General features: G+C 38.9%; 1 protein-coding gene across 5 annotated transcripts in view; it reads left to right on the top strand.

Moving 5' to 3' along the window:
• Positions 1-15,622, top strand: part of CECR2 (CECR2 histone acetyl-lysine reader) — a 182,078-nt gene that overhangs the window by 146,481 nt on the left and 19,975 nt on the right. For 3 of the 5 annotated variants that reach the window (XM_023256588.2, XM_023256589.2, XM_023256587.2), the window contains 8 exons: positions 220-373; positions 11,378-11,507; positions 12,013-12,050; positions 12,139-12,230; positions 12,446-12,572; positions 13,319-13,707; positions 14,326-14,454; positions 14,644-15,490. In XM_023256588.2, coding sequence (XP_023112356.2) covers positions 220-373; positions 11,378-11,507; positions 12,013-12,050; positions 12,139-12,230; positions 12,446-12,572; positions 13,319-13,707; positions 14,326-14,454; positions 14,644-15,490 — 1,906 coding nt within the window. The remainder of the gene's footprint in view (positions 1-219; positions 374-11,377; positions 11,508-12,012; positions 12,051-12,138; positions 12,231-12,445; positions 12,573-13,318; positions 13,708-14,325; positions 14,455-14,643; positions 15,491-15,622) is intronic. The other 2 variants (XM_045061150.1, XM_023256591.2) reach the window with 1 other exon arrangement.

The raw sequence follows: 15,622 nt of genomic DNA, 5'->3' as shown, positions 1-15,622 counted from the left end.
TGTTGAGACCAACACGTTTACCTTGGTTTAAATTGCCATTGTGTTTTAATGTTCATCCATATATTTATTCTATAGATAAGATCAACTTGTGGGTATAAGCTCCCTACCTAATATTATTTATTAAATAAATTGAATTCAGTAAAAACTTGAATCTTAGAGCAGAGAACTGATCTTACATGATTGTGTATTGACTCTATACACTTGATTGGCTCTTTCCAGGAGACCCCTGTGCTTACCAGAATAGAAAAACAGAAGCGCAAAGAGGAGGAGGAAGAACGTCAGATTCTCCTAGCAGTGCAGAAGAAGGAGCAGGAGCAGATGTTAAAGGAAGAGAGGAAACGAGAGTTGGAGGAAAAGGTCAAGGCAGTGGAAGGTACGTAGGTTCTGCACAGTACATGGGGTATGGGAATAACCCTCCTCTGGCAATTTCTATTAAATATCTTGTTAACTGTGCTGTGTCTTGGATCCAGTCTTCTTACATTTGCTTTCCTTCTACAGCACTTGTATTTGTCATTCTTGGTTTTCCTTTCAGTCTCGTGCTCCTTCCTCTCATCTATATACATTCCTCATGTAACATAGAAAACAATACTAACGTATTGATGACAGGTTTCACAGAAATAGCTTTAAGCACAGTTGAAATGTGCTAAAGAAAAGTCTTACAGATTTTTTTTCATGTATGGCACTATACAAATTTAGAATATTACCATTAATTTTATTAGGACAGAATAGTTTTCTCAGACTTACGTCCAGGTGTTCGTCTGGTGTAATGAGATTTTTCTTTCATTTACAATTAATACGAAGGATAATGACTGTCCCTAGATGTGTCAGATAGCAGTTGTATTTATAAGCTGAACCTAATAAATCATGTGGTAACAGATCATTTGGCTTAGCTGAATATAGATCAGTAATTTCTTTTCTTTTAAGTAAACGTATTGAATATTTTAAGTTTTTTTTTTTTTTTAATTTTTTTTTTTCGATGTTTATTTTTGGGACAGAGAGAGACAGAGCATGAACGGGGGAGGGGCAGAGAGAGAGGGAGACACAGAATCGGAAACAGGCTCCAGGCTCTGAGCCATCAGCCCAGAGCCCGACGCGGGGCTCGAACTCACGGACCGCGAGATCGTGACCTGGCTGAAGTCGGACGTTTAACCGACTGCGCCACCCAGGCGCCCCAGAATATTTTAAGTTTTTTAATAAAACTACATGGCCTGTGTTTTCCTCTTTAATGCAGTGTTTCATTGCAAAATTTAAATAAATTTTGGGTGTGAAATTTAATGGATTCTGGCCTTATTAAGTGCTTTTCTTCCTCCCATTAAGAGGAAGTGGTGCCTTCTGTTTCTTCATAGGTTAACCCCATTCCAACTTTGATCATTTCTTCATTATAAAACCCTTAGGGCATTTAATCTACAAATTTAGCCTGTGTCACAGTATGTAGTATGTCCTACTTGTAAAATGTTTCATAGGTTTTATTTCCAGTGCTAGATTTAAATTCCTTGAGACAGCAACTATGGCTTTTATTCCTTTATATTTTTTAAGGGGATTCTGTAATTTTCACTGGGACTCTTAACTGGCTACACTATTGTCATTTGACTTTTATACAAACAGGTTTAAAATTTATTTTTATGGCTTAGTATCTATACCTGTATGATTAATAATGCCTATGTTATAGATTGTTCTTTAAATCAACAAATATATTTAGAGCACCCATTCTATGCCAGGTGTTGTTCTTGGAATGTAGATATTAAACAGAATAAATTAATCCTTTCATGGAGTTTCCATTTCAGTGGTGGGAAGAAACAATAAACAAATATTGTAGAATCATCAATAGTAGTGAAAGACTTAAAGAAGAAAACAGGTTTAGAGATAAAGAGTGACATGATGCAGGTGGCATTTAAGTAAGATTGTCACGAAAGCCCTCTATGTGGACATCTACGTGGATCGGTCAATTAAGTGTCCTACTCTTGGTTTCAACTCAGGTCATGATCTTAGGATCAAGCCCTGTATCAGGCTCTGCACTGACAGTGCCAAATCTGTATGGGGTTCTCTCTCTCTCTCTCCCTTTCCCTCTCTCCCCCCACCCCTTACTCCCTCCCTCCCTCTCTCCTCCCACTGCCTCCCTCCCTGTCTCCCTCCCTCTGCTTGCACATGTGCTCACTTGCTCTCGCTCTCTCTCTCAAAATAAATAAATAAACTTAAAGCCCTTTCTGAATATGTGACATATAGTAATGAAGTGAATGAAGGTCCCATATGAACATCTGATGGGAGAAGAGCATAGCAAGCAGAGGAAATAGCAAGTGCAAAAGCACTGTGGAGGGAATATACACGGAAGAAGGTCATTGTGGCTGGATCAAAGTGAACAAAGCAGGGGGAAGATTGGCAGGAAGTGAGTTCACAGAGATAACCAGGGGTCAGACCATGGCTTTGTAGACCTTGTTAGAAGGATTAAATTAAAAAATGGGTAGTCCCCAGCACACAACAAGCTCACAAATAATAGTTATCATGGGGGAACTGTAGAGAGAGTTTTTACAGGCTGTAAAATAGCAACAAACTTTTCCTGAATTCTTAGAAGCTAAGTGAAAAGGGCAGGGAGAATAATGGATTTTTTTATTGAGAATTTATTCACTGATAACTTTAAAGTTTAAAATAGTTAATTCAGAGAAATAAGCTTTTTGTGACAGTAAATTCAAAGAGGATTTCATTATGTAGGTCCTTTTACCATAACGAATAATACTTATCTGTGGTGATGGTAAAACAAAAAATTTTACACTGTTTAAGATCAGTCTGTAAAGGGAGCACAGAACCTATCAGTTAGTTTTAGTCTATTATGCGTTTCTCTTTCTACCCTGTCATCCCAGCAGTGTTGACAGGCAGTCACTAGAATAGGGATCCCCTGAAATTGCTGGCAAAATTAATGTGATAGGACATGAACACTTATTTCCAAGGAAAGGGCTCATAGCTTTCACTTGTTTCAAGAAATTTGAAAAGTGAGAAGTGGATTAAGAAAAAGTAGAAGCCAAAAGATGGAAAGAACCGAAATGTTCAGAAATGCATGAATGGATAAGCAAAGTAAGGTTTATACCGATGATGGTTTATTATTCATCCTTAAAAAGGAATGAAATTCTGACACAGTCTACAACATGGATGAACCTTGAAGATATTATAATAAATAAAATAAGCCAAGAGGAAGGAAATGGGGAGTTCTTACTAAAGGTACAGAGTTTCTAATGTTAGGGTGATGTAAAAGTTCTGGAAATGGTAACAGTTGCACAATACTGTGAGTGTACTTAATATTACTGAATTGTACACTTAAAATGATTTAAAAGGTAAATTTTACTCTTTTTTAAAAGTTTTTTTAAGCCGGGTCACCTGGGTGGCTCAGTCACTTAAGCCTCTGACTTCGGTTCAGGTCACAATCTCCGGTTCGTGGGTTCAGACCCCACATTGGGCCTGCACTGACAGCTCAGAGCCTGGAGCCTGCCTCAGATTCTGTGTCTCCCTCTCTCTCTGCCCCACCCTCGCTTGCACTCTGTCTCTGTCAAAAATGAATAAACGTTAAAAAAAAGGTTTTTTTTTTTTTAAACCAAAAGAAAGAAAAGCCCAAATAAATGCACTGCTTTTTATTAGTATGATACTTGTATAGGAAGTAAAACTGGATTGTTACATAAATATTCATACCAAGTTGAACAAATCAGTATGGAAATGGACATCATTGAGACTTTCTCATCTCTCAGTATGGTTGATATGTAACCTAAAAATTCTTCTTGCCTCAAATACATAGAAATTCTTTATTCTCCTTAATGTTTATTTATTTTTGAAAGAGAAAGCATGAACAGGGGAGGGACAGAAAGGGGGACAGAGGATCTGAAGCAGGCTCTACATTGACAGCAGCAAGCTCAATGTGGAGTTCAGACTCACAAACCATGAGATCATGACCTGAGCTGAAGTCAGACGCTCAATCTACTGAGCCGTCCAGGCACCCCTCAAATACATATAAATTCTATTTGTAATATATATGTTACAATATTTTGTCTAACATTGTATAAACACCCTTTTTAAGAACATATCTGAGGGTGATTGGGTGGCTCAGTTGTTTAAGTGTCCAACTCTTGGTTTCAGCTTAGGTCATGATCTCATGGTTTCATGCGTTCAAGTCCCATGTCAGGCTCTGCACGGCCAACACAGAGCCTGCTTGGGATTCTCTCTGTCTTCCTCTCTGTCTCCCACCCCTCCAACAGGCTATCTCTGTCTCTCTCAAAATAAATAAATAAGCTTAAAAAAAAAAAAAGCATATCTGATATCTTAGCCAAGTAAAGGAAGTTATCAGGCACTGTTTTTATGGTAACTAAAAACAGGGTAAGTTGTGGGTATGGAGTGGTCTGTCTAGGGATGCTCTACCCCTACCCCAGAAATGACAACCATCAGTAAATTCCTGACAAGGATGAAAAGGTGATAAGAATTTCAAAGCAAATAAGAAAGCACCACTGTGAGCAGTAGTTGTTGGTAGTTACAGCAGACAAAAAAGAAATAGATTCAGTACTATCAGATATTTAAAAAAGAAGATATTGGAAACATAAGGAAAAAGTAACCTTGTTGAAAATGGCAGGCAGATTCAAGGAAACAAATAGAACTCCTGGAAATGTAAGGTATAGGTTATTGGAATATTAAACAGCTTTGGGTATGTGTGAAAAGAGAATCAGTCAACTAGAAGGTATGTCTGGGATATTACATGGAATGCAGCACTAAGATAAAAAGTTACTTGTTAATCTTTCAGTGTCCAGTCATGAAAACAAAACTTATGCTAGATATTTCAACACAAAGAATTTTACTTTTTTTTTATGTAAAAAAGAGAGAGCTCATGCACATACATGGGGGGAGGGGCAGAGAGAGAGAGAGAGAGAGAGAGAGAGAGAGAGAGAGAGAGAGAGAATCCTAAGCAGGCTCTGCGCTGTAAGCGTAGAGCCCAACATGGGGCTCAGACTCACAAACCACGAGATCATGGCCTGAGCCAAAATCAAGAGTCAGATGCTAATTGACTGAACCACCTCAACACAAAGAATTTCAAATGGATCTTTGGTTAAATGGAAGTCAGAAAAATAAAAAAGTTAAAAGAGACTTGTGAGATAGCACAAAGAAGAGCAAAGAGAAGAAGTTAGGTTATCACATCCTAGAAGTTGAGGGGCTCTGCCCAGTTGGAACAGGCAAGCAGCAAGCCTGGTTCTGGGACTACCAAAAAGAACCCGCTTATCAAAACCAACTGGGTTGGTTCATCTGGTCCCAGATGAAGGACCATTCCTAGCATGGTGTTGAACAGCGATAACAAACAGGAAGAAAGAAAACCCTTCCCCTCATCCTATCATTCTTCCTCTGGTACTCCCTTTTGGCAAAATATAAAACTAGCAAAGAATGGAAGAATAATGGATTTAGAGCTTACAAGCTTGATATTGATAGCTTAATAACTTAGGTGTTATCTAACATGAAAAATCCAGTGTGTGCCTACTATAGGTTCTAAAATGAAAGAATCAAGAGAATGGGGCAGAGAAAATATTTAGAATGGTTGAGAATTTTCTTGATTTGATCAAAAACACAAATCCTCAAAGTTAAAAGAAGAAGAAATGTAAACTGGATATAAATTACATGTAGACCCATGGTAATGAATTATAGAACCTATGACCCACAGATATTTGAAGTAATCAGTTTGGAGAGGCACCTGGGTGGCTCAGCCAGTTGAGCATCCAACTTCGGCTCAGGTCATGATCTCCTGGTTTTGAGTTTGAGCCCCCAGGTCAGGCTCTGTGCTGACTGCTCAGAGCCTGGAGCCTGCTTCAGAATCTGTGGCTCTCTTTCTCTGCCCCGCCCCCACTCACACTCAGTCTCTCAAAAAATAAAGGTTAAGAAAATGTTTTTATAGTAATCAGCTTGGCAAAGATAAATTACCTTAAAGGATGTTCTGTAACAGTGATAGACTTCTCAGGAGTAATAATAGGATTCGGGAGAAAATGGGTTGAATTTTATATTAATTTTCCAAGCCTCCATAACTAGATAGTTTAAAACAGAAATTTAATTTTCTCATAGTTCTGGAAGCTAGAAATCTGAATTCTAGATTATGGCAATCTCCATAGACTTACAATAGAAGGGAACTTCCTTAACCAATATCCACTTTAATGGGAAACGTTAGAGGTATTCCTTCTTAAAGTCAAGAAGAAAAGATTTTTTTCTATCATTGCTTTTATTCTGTATTGTATTGTTTCACAGGGTGTTCTCTACAAAGGAAGAATATTTGTGTATTTATATTATAGAACTATATACATATTAAAAGTATAGTTTAAGGAATGTATGATTTGAAACTCCAATAAAATGTCAAGAAACTTTCATAACTAATAAGAATAAAGCCAAGTAGTTGGATTCATTTTAAGTGTTAATATGAATAATTTGTAAACATGACTTAATAACAATGGGAATTTTTACTACACAGATAGTGGCCTCTAAATATCATTTCCTTCCAGAAGGAACCAAGATTCTTTGGAGAAATGACTGATTTCAGTACTAGGGCAGAAAAAATATAAGGTGTGAGCCTAGATTATTTTATAAGAGAAAGCAAGGAAGCATCAAAGACTCCTGAAAGTTCTATCAAAAGATACATTCTCACTGGCCAACATTGGATTTTTGTTTGTTTGTTTGTTTTATTTATTTTTGAGAGCGAGAGAGTGCGAGTGGGGGAGGGGCAGAGAAAAGAGGGAGACAGAATCCAAAGCAGGCTCCAGGCTCTGAGCTGTCAGCACAGAGCCCAACGCGGGGCTCAAACTCATGAACCATGAGACCATGACCTGAGCTGAACTCAGATCTGAACTGACTGAGCCACCCAGGCACCCGATCATTGGATATTTTTGAGCACTAAAAAAAGAAAATGAACAAAAAACATGAAATAAGTTTAAAATCTAGTTTATTTTTGAGAGAGTATGCACCCATGGAGTAGGCAAGGGCAAGATAGAGAGAGAGAGAATCCCAAGCAACCTTCATGCTGTCAGCTTGGAGCCAGATGCATAGGGCATCTGTAGGGCTCAGTTGGTTAAGCATCCAACTTTGGCTCAGGTCATGACCTCATGGTTTGTGGGTTCAAGCCCCGCGTTGGACTCTGTGCTGACAGCTCAGAGCCTGGAGTCTGCTTCAGATTCTGTGTCTCCCTCTCCCTGCCCCTCCCCAGCTCATGCTCGCTCTCTCTCTCTCTCTCTCTCTCTCAAAATAAATAAACATTAAAAAAAAAGAAAAAGAATGGTAACACTGGTGGCAAGAACTTAAAAAGAAAGAAAGAAAACAACTGTGAGATCATTGACCTGAGCTGATATCAGGGGTCAGACGCTTAACCAACTGACTTACCTAGGTGCCCCCATAATGATATTTTATAAAAATCAATGATTACCTTAGGAGTTTAATGGGACAACTTGTTATTTTCAGACCTAGTAAAATAGAAAGACTGACAGACTGTATTTGAGAATATGCAAATAATTGGTGAGGAAAATAATTTGGTCAATAAATAATGGCAATTATAATAGAATGACAAATAATAAAAAAATGGACCTGGGCAGAGCTTTTCTCCACCGAGGCTTCCAAGAGACTATTAAACCCTAAAGTAGAGATCAGCTAACTTTTTTTAAAGTTTTAAAATATAAAGCTTTTTATTTATTTATTTTTTTATTTATTATTTTAAGCAGGCTCCATGCCCAGTGTGGAACTTGAACTCACAACCCAGAGATCCAGAGTCTTATGCTCCACTGACTGAGCCATCCAGGCACCCCTGAAATCAGCTAACTTTCTATAAACGGTCAGATAGTAAATATTTTAAGCTTAGAGATAATACAGGGCTGTGTTCCCATTAATCTTTCATTCTTTCCCTCTTTTCCTTTCTTTTTCTTTCTTTTCTTTTTCTTCCTTTTTCTCTTTTTCTCTTTTTCTCTTTTCTTTTCTTTTCTTTCTTTCTTTCTTTCTTTCTTTCTTTCTTTCTTTCTTTCTTTTCTTTCTTTCTTTCTTTCTTTCTTTCTTTCCTTCTTTCCTTCTTTCCTTCTTTCCTTCTTTCCTTCTTTCCTTCTTTCCTTCTTTCCTTCTTTCCTTCTTTCCTTCTTTCCTTCTTTCCTTCTTTCCTTCTTTCCTTCTTTCCTTCTTTCTTTCTTCCTTTCTTCCTTTCTTCCTTTCTTCCTTTCTTCCTTTCTTCCTTTCTTCCTTTCTTCCTTTCTTCCTTTCTTCCTTTCTTCCTTTCTTCCTTTCTTCCTTTCTTCCTTTCTTCCTTTCTTCCTTTCTTCCTTTCTTCCTTTCTTTCTTTCTTTCTTTCTACAATCAGCTAACCGTCCTACATTCTGTAGTTTGCTATTTGCAAACCCCTGCCCTAAGACATCCATCGTATTTAATGAACTGACTTCTCTCATGCATTTTTACTAGGTATATGTAGGTATATGTATACTAGGTATATTGAAATTACTGAGAAAATGATCATACAAATAATTTTGTCTGCAGCTTAATTCTGTTTTGGAACTCTAGTTAATCATCAATTGAAAGACTGATGAGGAACTTAGTAATGGAAAGATGAAGTTAACGCTGATATAATACAAAATCACAAAAGACAGATAAGTAGATATTATATCTGCTGATGTAATGAAAAAAGATATATACAACACCATCTATGAAATAATATTGCCCAAAAAATCAAACATGTTTGTCTGATCAAAGCCTCTAGATATAATTCAATTTACAGAAATCCAAGAGGTATGGGAACACATTAACACCACAGTGAGGATGCCATCAGCTAAATCCAGAATGCAGGAAATTACACAAAGACAAAATGACCCAATTTTTCCAACAAATTGGAGGGAACACTATTACAAATTCAGCTAAATTTAGACACAGACAAATGCAGTATATAGACCTTTTTAGTTTTGATTTGAACAAACCAACTTAAAAAAATTATTGCACTAGAGAGAAAGTTTGACCTTGACTCAATATTTGATATTAAATAAATCCTTTTACATTCCTAAAGTTCATACAGAAGAGCAAAGGGCTAAGAATAGCCAAGATAATAATTTCCAAAAACAGTATGGTGGGGACACTTATTTTACAGATAACAAAATAAAAATAACAGTGAATAAAAGAATGGTATTGGGGTGCCTGGGTGGCTCAGTCAGTTAAGCTACAGGTCAAGATCTCACAGTTTTGTGAGTTCTAGTCCTGCACTGGGCTCGCTGCTGTCAGCACAGAGCCTGCTTTGGATCCTCTGTCCCCCATTCTCTCTGCGCCTCCCCTGCTGTTTCTCTCTCTCTCAAAAATAAATAAAAACATAAAAAAAGAGAATGATATTGGCATAGAGATAGAAATGAACCCAGTAAACTACATAGAAACAGGCCTTGGGAAGGAATGTGGGTTCTCCAGTACCACATAACCAGTACAATTGCTTACTAATCAGAGGAAGAAAATTATATGTCTGCTTCCCATTTGTGTTCCAGATGAACTAAAGGCCCAAACCAAATTGAAGACAGTATAGATGAATGTTTTCAAGATGTCAGAATAAAAAAGAATGTTATAAGTACAAAAAACACAAGCTATAAAGGGAGCGAGATTGATGTTCGGCTACACAAATTGTTCAAAACTTACATATGACACAAACATAAACAAAGTGAAAAGATGAGTCAAAGTGGAAGATTTTTTTTTTTTTTTTGAGTGGGGGAGGTGCAAGTGAGTAAGGGGCAGAGAAAGGGGAAGAGAGAAGCTGGGCTCACCTGATGCGGGTCTGGGACTCCTGAACCGTGAGATCATGTCCTAAGCCAACGTCAGATGCCTAACTGACTGAGCCACCCAGGCACCCTGGAAGAAGATAATTTTAACACATAATCAACAACAAAGTCTTATTATCCAGATTATTAAAAGCATTTATCTAAATCAGAAATGTAGCAACCCAAAGAAAATAGGGCAAAGTAATCACTCCAGTCAGGAAAATGCAGATGAAAACATCAAAATTCCTTATCAATACTCAGTAGTTTGTCAAAAATGCGCCTTTTATCCTACCAAGTGAGTGTGAGTTCACTCAAATTGCTGTTGAGAGAAAAGCTGTACCCCTTTGGAAATCACCTTGACCAGGCCTGATGAAGTTCACTATCTGGAAGTTCCGCTGCTGGTTGTGGACCCTAAAAATCTCACATGAATGCGTGAGAAGATATGTCAAAAGAATTGTCATTATAATACCATTTACAAGATGCAGACATATTGCAACCAACTGGAAAGTGGATTATTAAGCTGTGGAGTACTGTATTAAATTAATAAAGCAAAAATCTTAAAATCTGCCAGTTAGGTTCATGGATATTCATTAACTTGGTTACATTGTTCTTTAATCTTGAAATCGTTTTTTAAAAAGTAGTATTACAAGTCATTGATAGCCAAGTGCCTTTCACTAATTAAAGCAGATAAAGATTTAAGTTTATAAGGGATAATGTAAGAACAAAAACAAAATTAGCAGGGTCATGTCATACTCATAGCAGTGGGCAGATGTGGAGTCTGTCTCTCGGGTAAGAAAATAGAAGGTCTGTCCTGGCTTCTCCCTTCCATTTTTGTGTCTTTCTGTCTGACAGTGTTCTTTATCTTCCTGGCTCTTTTCTTTACTCGTGACCTTCCGGTTCCCTGCTGGCAGTGAGTGTCCCATCAGACTAATAGTGGAATGCCAAGTGTGTTTCTCATGGCTGTGGCTGTGAGCCAGAAAAAAAATCATCCATGCCTTCCAGATCTTTGCCCATTCCAGCTGGCATCTTTCTCTTTTTCCCAGCCAAATTTATTACTACCCTGGCTTGGTAGGGTCCAGCTGCCAGTGGTGGGGGTGGATTGAAGAGCAAAGACAATTGGGGTGCAAGGATATTTTTGCAAATGCAAAACCTTGAGTGCTTACATGTGCATATAAAATCTTGTATATGTTTTGGATTGAGAATCTGGTCCTTAAAAGGGGATGTTGCTTTTCTGAGAGAACTAGGAAAGTCCTCAGGTATTGAAAGAAGGATAATCTTCATTCAATCTTTTTTTTTTTCTTTTTCTTCTAATTCTGTTTTTTCATTCTTGCTCTTTCCTCCCTCTCCATCCCAGTGCCTGCCATACCACCCTCATCCCTCCCCCCCCAACCATTGATTTCAATATGCATAAAAGAAATGAGTTCCACAAGATTATATTTTTCATAAAGCATTCCTTCTATAGAATCATCCTAATTATCAAAAGAGGATAGCAGAAGAAGCAAGAATAATTTTATGATACTGTTTTGGTGATCTTTGTTTCTTCTCAAAATGCTTAACATATAATCTAATCCTCTAAAAAGCACTTACCTCACTTGTACCGTAATGCACTGTGTTCATTGTAGATCGAGCAAAGAGGAGAAAGCTCAGGGAAGAAAGGGCGTGGCTGCTGGCCCAAGGGAAGGAGCTCCCCCCAGAACTTTCCCATCTGGACCCTAACTCCCCCATGAGAGAAGAAAAAAAGACTAAAGACCTGTGAGTATTTAATGATACTAACAGTAGCAAACAGTAACATTTAGGAAGCACTCAGGAATTGTGCTAAGCACTTTGCTCATTTAATTCTTACAACAACCCTGTGTGGTAGGTAATATTCAGTGTTCATAAGCTTCTCATTCTTCTGTATGCCTTTCTGTATTACTGTTATTTAGATTATAAAAATATTCATTAAGGGAAAATATAGCCCAAGAAATAATGTGCTATGAAATAAATAACATTATAGAATCATAAGTTATGGATCATCTGAGTCAACCCCAGCATTTTATGGATGAGGAAAATGATACTCCGTTTTTTGCTTAGGTTTACTAACCATCATCTTCACAATTCTTTTCTGGAGATTATCAGTGTCACAAACTTACCTTAAAAACAGTTTATTGGGACTCTTCCAAACCTTGGTACAATCAGCTGCCTGTCTGTGATTGAAGTAAGAGAGCTAAGGAGAGAAGGTTGTCAAAGTTACTATTTCTTATTTTGTGATTCACAGCTTTGAGTTGGATGATGATTTCACTGCCATGTATAAAGGTCAGTTCCCATTCTCAACTATTAACTATTTCTGATAGAAATACTCTTGTGTGACTGAGTTAATGCAGCTCTCTTCTTTGGCTTTCAGTTCTCGATGTGGTAAAGGCTCACAAGGATTCTTGGCCCTTTTTAGAACCTGTGGATGAATCGTATGCCCCAAACTATTACCAGATTATTAAGGTAGAGGCTGCCTTTACAGTTATACCTTCTATGGTGTGTGTTTCTTTCTTGATTTTTGTCACTGTTTTTAAGTTCACCTGTTGTTCTTGAGAATCAGAGTTGCTGGATATATGCCATGCTCCTGAGCATCTCATAATAGCATGATTCCTTTGCCTCACAGGGACTACAAGATGGTTTTTCTCCAGGATGTTATAATTTAATGTGTCCTATTTTAGGTCCCCATGGATATCTCAAGCATGGAGAAGAAACTGAATGGAGGTTTATACTGTACCAAGGAGGAATTTGTAAATGACATGAAGACTATGTTCAGGAATTGTCGAAAATACAATGGGGAAAGTAGTGGTAAGTGGGGAAGGAGTCTCCTATGGATACACTTATTATACCATTTCAACCAAGAATAAAATGCCTTCTTTTTTAGAAATACACAAAAATAGAAGTGCATCTCTTTCAGAAGTGAATCAGACCTTTCTTTGGGGCTATGAACACAATGCACATTAAAAGCCATAGGATTGGCCATTGTAACCACTTACACAATATGTGCCAGAACCACTCCTATCCTGTGTGACAAGAGAGTATATCTGGTGGCTAACTGGGCTCAGGTTAGTTTTCATTATCTTCAAGACCAGGCTGGGCTTAGTTTGTACTGCGCTTCCTTCATTCAGCAAGTTAACCATTGACAAGACTGACCTAGATTTGTAAGTCATCTTGAGAAGTCCATAGAGTATATCTCCAATAATAAATAATATAAAAGGCTCTAGTAGCTTAAATGCTTAAGTTTAAAAACTAAGCAGCTTCTAACTAAATACAGTCACTGTATTTAATAATTCTGCATTTTAGCCTTTATTTGTACTCATTTAAGGTAATAGTCCTAGAGTCATCTTCCAGCCATACAGCCTAGAGCCTCTTAGGACAAAAACAGTACCTTCTTCTTGTGTCCATAGCTGTACAACATAATATGCACTCAAGCCAGATTAAGCTCAAGAGTTTACCCAAATAGCATCTTTTATTGTCTATTGGTAGGAGATTTTTTTTTTTTTTATGTCCTGTAAAAGCTGTATCTGGAAGTCAATCCTTGTATCTTCCCACAGAATATACCAAGATGTCTGATAATTTAGAGAGGTGTTTCCATCGGGCAATGATGAAGCATTTTCCTGGGGAAGATGGAGACACAGATGAAGAATTTTGGATCAGAGAGGATGAAAAGCGAGAGAAGAGACGGAGCCGGGCTGGGAGAAGTGGCGGAAGCCACGTTTGGACCCGCTCCAGGGACTCTGAAGGGCCCAGCAAGAAACAGCAACCAGTGGAGAATGGAGGAAAGTCCTTGCCACCTGCACGCCGAGCTCCCTCTTCTGGAGATAATCCTAGCAGTAGTTCCACACAGCTCCCTCGGGAGGGGAGCACCTCAAACGGCCGAGGCTTTTCTCGTCCCCTACATTATGGGGGTATGCCCAACCAGGCACCCCTTTTAAACCAGATGGTAAGGAATAGCTTAAAATTCTGTTGTGATTGCTCCTAGTTGGTGAATTCAAAGAGAGGTGAAGCCTTTTTAATTGGTTCCTCTTCCAAAATAATTTTTCTGTATGTGGATGATTTCTTTGCCTCTCATCTGTCCATTCTTTCTTCTTTTTTCCTCTTATTTTTAATTTCCTTTCTCTTAATCTGACATACTCTCGGTATGGGCCAAAATTGGGATTTTAAAAAAACTCTTTGTGTATGAAGCGCAGAAATACATACAGTACTTAAAATACACAGCATATCTGTAGCATTAAAATTATATGTTGCAGGGCAGTTAGGGGAAAATTGGCTTAAGAGGCTCTTGGAAGGAAGCAGTTATGAAAAAAAGATTAAGAAACAGCAGTCTGTCCTATAGAGAGAGATTGCTTTCGGCCCAGGAACTAGCCCTGATCTGGGTGAGCCCATGTGCTGACGTTCTTCCCTTTCTTGGCCCTATGCTGAGTTGTTCAAGGTCTTTGTGTTATTTTAGCAGTACATCCATATGCAGGAACATCCTTGTTTTCTACTTAATGTCTTCTGTGCTTTTTTTTTTTTTTTTTTTAAACCTCTCCCCAACTTGCCTTTACTCAACACCCTCCAGAGGCCAGCAGTACCAGGAACATTTGGCCCTCTTCGAGGATCAGATCCTGCCAATTTATATGTCTCCTCTAGAGTCCCAGAACCACACCCTGGAGAGCCTGTACAGCAGCATCAGCCTTTTGCCATGCAGGTAAGCAACCTGATACTCAGAATATGCAGATGCAAAGGATTTCATAATAAATTTCAGAAATCTAGTCTCTTCCCAGGTTAAATTTAATTCATTATCTCCTATTCTGTAGGGTCTGTTATTATAGATTAAGCACATTACTTATTCTATGCGTCTGTTGAACATTGCTTTCTTCTCTTTTCTTGTTGCCAGCCTCCAGTTGGAATTAACAACCACCGAGGACCCAGGCTAGGCACACCAGAAGAGAAGCAAGTGTGTGGGGGACTGACACACCTTACTAACATGGGATCACATCCTGGATCCTTGCAGCTTAGGCAGATGGGTGGCCCCAGTCAGGATGGAAATATTTATCCCCCAACTCAATTCCAGTCAGGATTTATTCCTCCCAGGCATGGTGGGGCTCCAGCCCGACCCCTAGACTTTCCTGAAAGCTCAGAAATTCCTCCCAGCCACATGTACCGATCATACAAGTACCTGAATCGAGTACACTCTGCTGTCTGGAATGGGAACCATGGTGCTACAAACCCAGGACCCTTGGGCACAGATGAGAAGCCCCCCATGGGGCCAGGACCCTCTCACCAACCTCGCACTCTTGGTCATATGATGGATTCCCGAGTGATGAGACCTCCTCTCCCCCCAAACCAGTGGACTGAACAATCAAGCTTTCTACCTCATGGAGTTGCTTCTTCAGGGTATATGCGACCACCCTGTAAATCTGGTGGACTTCGGTTACAGCCACCTCCAGCCCCAACGCCAAGTTCTTTATTTGGAGCACCCTCCCAGGCTCTGCGGGGGGTGCAAGGAGGGGACTCCATGATGGACAGCCCAGAGATGATTGCCATGCAGCAGCTTTCTTCCCGAGTTTGCCCACCAGGTGTGCCTTACCACCCCCGACAGCCTACACCGCCCCATTTACCTGGCCCTTTTCCACAGGTAGCTCACTCGGCATCAGTAAGTGTGTCAGCCCCCAAGCCTACCTTGGGGAATCCTGGGAGGACACAGGATAACAGTGAAACACAAGAGCCTGAAAATGACCGAGGTAATTTACACCATCACTTTTGTCTGACTTCTGACATTTAAGCTATTAATTCATAAGCAATCTTTTTTATGAAGACTATCAAACTCATTTACAGCCTCTTTTTCTTGAACCACTCACTCAGGATTGGGCCAA

Source organism: Felis catus, chromosome B4, assembly GCF_018350175.1.
Source record: "Felis catus isolate Fca126 chromosome B4, F.catus_Fca126_mat1.0, whole genome shotgun sequence".
Lineage (NCBI taxonomy): Eukaryota > Metazoa > Chordata > Mammalia > Carnivora > Felidae > Felis > Felis catus.
The sequence above is the reverse complement of the archived record's forward strand: the minus strand, read 5'-3'. Positions and strand labels throughout refer to the sequence as shown.